Source organism: Elaeis guineensis, chromosome 3, assembly GCF_000442705.2.
Source record: "Elaeis guineensis isolate ETL-2024a chromosome 3, EG11, whole genome shotgun sequence".
NCBI classification, from domain to species: Eukaryota; Viridiplantae; Streptophyta; class Magnoliopsida; order Arecales; family Arecaceae; genus Elaeis; species Elaeis guineensis.
The window spans coordinates 86,156,494-86,163,718 of record NC_025995.2 but is presented as its reverse complement, the minus strand read 5'-3'; the positions used below and the strand labels follow the sequence as shown (position 1 = coordinate 86,163,718).

Below are 7,225 nucleotides of genomic sequence, written 5' to 3'. Positions count from 1 at the left end.
TAAAAACTATTAGCGACTACGATGCCATCACTATAATAGTTTTTTTAAAAAATAAAAAATTATTAGTGATGGTATTAGCATTGCTAATAATTTTTTAAAAATTATAATTAAAAAATAAAAAATTATTAATGACAATAGACCGTCGCTTATGCCGTCACTAATAATTTTTTTAAATAATAATTAAAAAAATAAAAATTATTAATGACGGTATTACCGTCGTTAATGTCGTTGCTAATTATCATTATTAGCGATGATAAATTGATTAATTACTGTCACTAATAGCCGATCTTCTTGTAGTGATACTTGCCAATATTTTAAACTAGCATCGGCAGATAAAAGTCAACTATTTTTCTTTCTTTTGTTGTGTAAATAAAATGTTTTGGTAACTAAATTTTTGTATCATATTAAGAAATAAATTTTAATAATGGCCAAGCACAAACTCCCGTAATTAGTATCACCTTATTATTGTGAATGAAAAATTTTGCCACAATTATTAGCACCGCCCTGCACCATATACATGATATGTTTTTTTTTAAATTTTTTGTCTAATTATTCTTAAAACACAATAAACAATATAATAAATTATAATAAATTAAAAAATTTAATAAAATTTTTTTATTATATATTAAGTAATGAATTTGAATAATAATCAAATAAAAATTTTTATAATTAATATTAATATTATTAATATCAGGTTCAAATGATAAATGAAGAATTTTGCATTTGAATCTTTATGCAAACATTCTTGTCACCGATGCTAGCATGAATGTTTAGAATATGAATTTTTTTTCTAACTATTATGAATAAATAATTATGTACAAAAGTTTTTATATATAAATTTTATTATTAATATCGATATCAACGATGTTGGCTCGATAATCTTTGACTATCCTTTTTTTTATTTTATATATATATATATATATATATATATATATATATATATGTGAAGGCGTGCTCCAAGCTGGTGATTGTGCGGATCTCCCTATATGCCCGCTACGGTCCACTCCGAGGAAACCCGTCCTCCAAGTAATTATCGTTTGACGCGGATTCTCTACGGCACCGTGGTGCATCGTGTGCGTCGTTCATGGCATGATGAATGATCGTAGATGACTCTATCGTACACATATGTGATCATATATATCATTCATCGCATGATAAACGATATATACAATATACCGCACCGTACGGTGCACTGCATTTTTTTGTTCCGCCGCGGAAAGTCCATCCTCCAAGTAATCATTGATTAACTCTCCCAGGTCACTACAGACGTCATCCTTGCCGACCATCCATATTCTATTTAAGCCGCCACAACCATATCACGTTCGACCACATCCAAATCCCTTCCATACCTTCTCACGTTGTTCCACCGTACACCAGCATAAAATGGAGAACCGCCGGCAACATTTCCTTATAGTGGCCCACCCGTTCCAAGGCCACATCAACCCGTCCCTCCATCTCGCGAGGCGCCTTACCAGCACCACCGGCGCTCACGTCACCTTCTCCACCGCCATTTCCGCTCACCGCCGCATGTTTCCAGCCTTGTCCAAACCCGACGAGGAAGTAGAAGACGGCCTCCTCTCCTACATCCCTTACTCCAATGGCTACGATAATGGTTTCAAAGCCGCCACTGGTACTAAAACCCCCGAAGATTTCATGTCCAACTTAAAGCTCGTCGGATCCAAAACTCTTTCCACCATCATCCATAACCTTGCTGCACGCGACCGCCCCGTGACCTGCACGATCTACACCATGATCTTAATGTCGTGGGCAGCTGACGTCGCTCATGATCATGGCATCCCCACAGCCATCTACTGGATCCAGCCTGCCACCGTCTTCGGTATCTACTACCACTATTTCCATGGCTACGACGAGCTCATCAGATCCCATAGTCAGGACCCATTATTTACCGTGGACTTTCCGGGACTGCCGCCGCTCCGAATCCGTGACCTCCCAACCTTCACCATCACCAAATCCGACGATCCCTATTACCTCATTTTCCTTGATTTCAAAGAAACCTTTGAAATGTTGGACCGGAAACAAAGGATTTCGAAGCCAAGAATCATCATGAATACCTTCGATGCATTAGAGGCTGATGCAATCAAGGCATTCGGTAACATGCAGTTCATCACCGCAGGGCCGCTCTTACCACCACTTTCTTTGCCTGGAATGGATTCAAAAGATAATGATCTTTTCAAACCGGATAACAAGGGATTCATGGAGTGGTTAGACTCGAAGCCGGAGAGGTCGGTGGTGTATGTGTCATTCGGGAGCATCTCGGTGATAAAGAAGCAGCAACTGGAGGAGATTTTGAGGGGGCTGAGGGAGAGCGGGAGGCCTTACCTATGGGTGGTGCGGAAGGACAACAGAGAGGAAGGGGTGGAGCTGGAGGATGGGGAGAATGGGATGGTGGTGGAGTGGTGCTCCCAAGTGAAGGTGTTGTCCCATCCATCCATAGGATGCTTTGTGACCCATTGCGGGTGGAATTCGACGCTGGAGAGCTTGGTGTGCGGAGTGCCGACGGTAGGGGTGCCGCAGTGGTCGGACCAAGGGACAAATGCGAAGCTGGTGGAGATGTGGGGGACGGGGGTGAGGAGTGAGGTTAACAAAGAGGGAGTGTTCGAGGGAAAGGAGTTGAGGAGGTGTTTGGAGGTTGTCATGGGAGAAGGGGAGAGAGGGCTGGAGATTAGAAGAAGGGCAGGGATTTGGAGGGACAGAGCGTGGGAGGCCGTCCGCGAAGGTGGGTCATCAGATGTGAATCTCAAGGCTTTTATGGAGAAAATTGCAAGCAATGATTGAGATTTGAGGATGTCACAGTTGTCCAAATTATTTTTGTGATTTGAAGTAAATTACAGAAGTAGAGTTTTTAGGTAAGAGTGGTAGAAGAAGAGCTTCTTAATATACATACATATATTACGTTCTCAAGGTATGGGGAGTTGCATGGTAATGTAGTAGTTTATTGGGATCCATCTCTAGCATAGAAACTAAAACCTTTTGCATTGTGTCACGCTATGTATCCGTCCTGTATAGCATCATCTTTGTTGTAAGATAATCATTGATTTGGAGACTAAATATTTCTGTCCAACTTTCTTATAAAACGTATTTCCAGGAGATATGCATAGACTTAAAACTGTCGTCATGACTCTGTTGTGCATAAACCTCTCTAGTTTGACCATTGGAGGGAAAGAAAAGGCAGAAGGAGATTAATTACTATAAAAATTAATGTGACGTCAAGCATATACATAACAATATTTCTCCTTTCTTAACAATTTATAACAAAATTTTCTGTTGCAAACTTTGAGAGATGATCAATGCTTTCATTGATATGTGATAAATGGAATAGACTATCCTTTACCATTGATTCAGCAGATTTTCTCCGCTATGCTTATTTGCAAATTATAAACAATATCGTTGTCGAGATAATTGATAAAACAGTAATGCTATCATTATGGCATTATCCTTTTTCTACCACTTGATGGTGCCTTTGCTATTATCATCTTCCATGAACGATATTCTTTTTTCATGTTTTTGAATAAAATTATTTTAAAATTTGGGGAAAACTTTCTCAAATTTTTCATCATAATTACCTTTTGACTTGACAAATCATTTCCTACGACGTACAGATTTTGTGGCTGCTAATGAAAATCTCTGCTTGGAAGATCGATCATTAAGTTCATAACCGGGACTCTAAGATATATATAGTTGTCATTTGTGCTAAATATGTCCTGGCCTTTCACAAGCTTGGATGGTCACTCCGTTATACTCCTCGGATATTACTAATTAATAAGCTTGTCTGTCTCCAAGTGATGGCCAGGACATAATGCTCCTTACTTGGAGAATCTTTGTTAAAGGGTTGCAGCTGAAATGTTTAATCCATGAAAGTGCCGTGGCTAGTTACGCCTTCATTATATAACGATTAGGATAACGATATTTAAACTAGGTTCAAGATAGATAGGCCAACTCTTTGGCTAGTTGAGATGAGAATAAGGTGCCCGGCCCGCTGGAGCCATGATTGCTTGCGTTTAGAAGTCAGTCTTGCATTTAGATATCAAGTTGTTTAATTAGTTTTATGCTAAGATTTCTTGTTTTCAGCATTGAGTTATTTATCAAAAATTATTCCCCAAAGGTTGCAAATGCATGCCACCTTATTTGGATTGCTTATCTTACCTAAGAAATCTTTCTTCTTATTGAGCGAGATCAATGAGGGCCCACAAAATATTTCATCGATGGAATAATTTTATTGGAAATGTTTGAAAACTGAGACACGGAGGTTTTTTTTTTTTTTACCCCAGCGAGCTCAAGGATATACCATTGTCATCCAACTAGCTAGCTTTTTTACTCTAATTTATCGTTCTATACTATGAAAAGAGAAGCAGTTAGTTCTTCTTTGTTTGACCATATGACCAATTATATTAATTTAAATCATCATCTCTCATTCTATCTAATAGTGTTACTTGTTTGTGTTCATTCTATCCATCAAATTAATTAGCTTATCAAATCTTTGATACTAATGGTCAAATATGACTATCTTCTGCTTTAATAAAAACTTGAAAATGCACTATTCAACACTCAAATTTAAAATCTTTTCTAAGAAGAGGAAGGGTGTGACATAATGATCACTAGGGACATGTAATGCTAGCCTTTCAGTATAATTGTCCTTTATTTTTTTTCTGACATCCAATAGCTGATTGTCAAGATTTTGGCAATGCCCACGAGACATATCTTAATGGGGAGACAGGTAAGTTCTCTTCGCATGGTAATCAGCAAAATCTTTGGCTTATGTTCATGCTTAGACCTATTGACTAACGGACCTACACTCTGAACAATTTTTTTTCTGATGTCTTTGGGGCTGTGAATATATGTCAAGAATGGAGTCTAGTTTAAAATTAAATCCATTCTCATTTTTGTAAAATCAAGATATTATATAAAGAGAAGTAGTGATGCAAGCTGTGGTACAGGTTGCAAGGAAGGTACTGAATCAGGCGAGGATGGGAGCTTATCAAAGGTGAGGTTTTGGGAAACGGATTTAACTCAAGTACTGGAGAGGCAGCCAGTTTATTCTTACATTAATGATGAGCCGGGGAATGAGAAGCATGCTTTGATGCAGCAGCTATAGGAACTTTTAGTGGAGAAGGCGTCAGAGAGGGATGAGGAGGGGAGAGCGGTGTTTGTTGCTGTAAGTCTTGAGATTGACATCAGTTACCCACCGACATAGAGCTCGGGTCCAATTTGAGGGTGCTTCATTTGAGAATCTGCAACAAAAGTCCATACACATCGAAGATGATCTGATGGGGGACCCTTCAATGCTTCAGTTAGTTGGAGCTTGAGAATAGTAGAGAAAAAAAAAAAATGGGAGAGCAAGAGAGTGCATGTACTGTTTCTTTTTTGCTTTTCTTACCTAAGGATCCCTGATTACCTCCTTATATACAGTGGCATGGTGGAGCTGTAGACAATTAATTAATGCTTGAATCCGATAGGTTGTTATACCCTAATCTAGTAGGCTATTAGATCCAAATCTAATAGGCTGTTAAGCTCTAATATGATAGGCCATTAGGACAGAGAATCTGCCCACAATCCTATAAATCATGATTATTAGTTGTGGGCAGTAGCTATGGGTATTATTCATGGATTCTGTCCATATTTTAGATGTCTCAGAAGATCGTGTGATATCATGAGGAATTCCATTAGGTTGACTTCGTCATTGAATGGGCTAATGGTTTGAGATCAGTAAAATATCGAGGCACTACTTTAATGTGAATTTGGAGTCGATTGAGTGTGTATGAGGTCATGAGTCTCAGGATAGTATTTATCCAACATCCAGGTTGGTTTGTGATGAGCTAGAGTCAGCATTTATCTAATCGGCTTCCATCTAGTGAGAAGTTTGATTGTCATTCAGTATAGTAGACTTGTTGTTTCTCCTTAGGCTAGAGTTATATTATGGTCAAAGTCATCTCGTCCTAAGATGAAGTGATCTGTTTGGTAAAAAATGACTTACATACCAATACTTGCCCCCCACTCCCGAGTCTAAAGTGACTTGCTGACTTCGGGTAATAGGAGTAGTTCATCTAAAGAGTCAATTTTGGTTGTTGCAAATATCCAAGGAGAGTTGTCTTCGGGTTGATGCTGCTCACTTATACCTCTGCTTATATATAGAAAGTTTTGGGCTCTGATTCTCAAGGTGACTCTTTGAGTAAAGCATAATGATTATGGAGGCACAGACATTAAGACAGCTCACCTGGGTCACTTAAAACATTCGATTCAGAGGATCCCTCAATTACAGATGCATCATATCTAGAGCCGGCACATGGCAGAGCACACATTTTCTATAATTGTTATAGATTACTGTGATGATCAATGATTGACACATATCATCATCTTAGATCGATGTATTGAACCGTCAAACTGATCTGGGCTGTTGATGGAAATATAAATACTGGCCCCCCTCCTACTGTTTTTCACCTTAATTTGACTAGTTCTTTGCCTGATTCTCCACTTTTATTGCTATTGAAAAAGTTCTCGATTGTTGTTCGTTGTTTTCAAAGCTTTCGACGATCATTTTTTCAGGCCACTATTCAACTATCCGGTGGGCTTCTTCCTTTCTCCTCTCTTTTCTTGTATTTTTCTAGTTTTTCCTGTAGCTCTTGGGATCTTCCTTCTCAAGCTCCTTGTTTATATTTTTTTTTTGCTTCCACACTTATTTTTTTATATCTTTCTTCTACTTTTTGTCTTCTTTCAATCCATATGGCCTTTAATGATAGTGAGACTCAAATGAAAGCCGTCGAACTAACTGGGGTTCTTGGTTGACCCCTCTTCGGTATGGGTCCAGAGTGGAACCTTGAACCGCTATAGCTTTGGAAGCTCGATCCAAATTGTTTAGTTCGGATATTCTCGAGCATGGGCTGAGCACTAAGAGGTCCATTTTTACTGAGTCCGACATGGAAAGGGTTCGGATTTAGTATTATATCCCAAATTGATAATAGCTGCAGCTACCTGGTCGGGATGGTCGGATAATTGATGCTCTTGAAGGGTACTTAGGGATTGATGAGGAGTTTCCTTTATTGCCAATCTTCTTGACTTCTACCAACTTGTTCCCATTCAAATCAACCAAAATGACATTCAGATAATCATTATTTGTCCTCTTTTGTGACCTCATTGAGATTGAGCTGAGGTGCTCACTCTTTTGAGCACTCTTCATCCTAAAGAGGCATCTCCACTATAAGGGCTGGTG

General features: G+C 38.8%; 1 protein-coding gene across 1 annotated transcript; it reads left to right on the top strand.

Annotated features, from left to right (window-relative positions):
- The first annotated feature begins 1,275 nt into the window (after window positions 1-1,275).
- Window positions 1,276-3,132, top strand: LOC105041922 (crocetin glucosyltransferase, chloroplastic-like). Its single transcript, XM_010918994.4, has one exon. The coding sequence runs from the start codon at window positions 1,384-1,386 to the stop codon at window positions 2,794-2,796; it is 1,413 nt and encodes a 470-aa protein (XP_010917296.1). The 5' UTR covers window positions 1,276-1,383; the 3' UTR covers window positions 2,797-3,132.
- The last annotated feature ends 4,093 nt before the right edge of the window (window positions 3,133-7,225 follow it).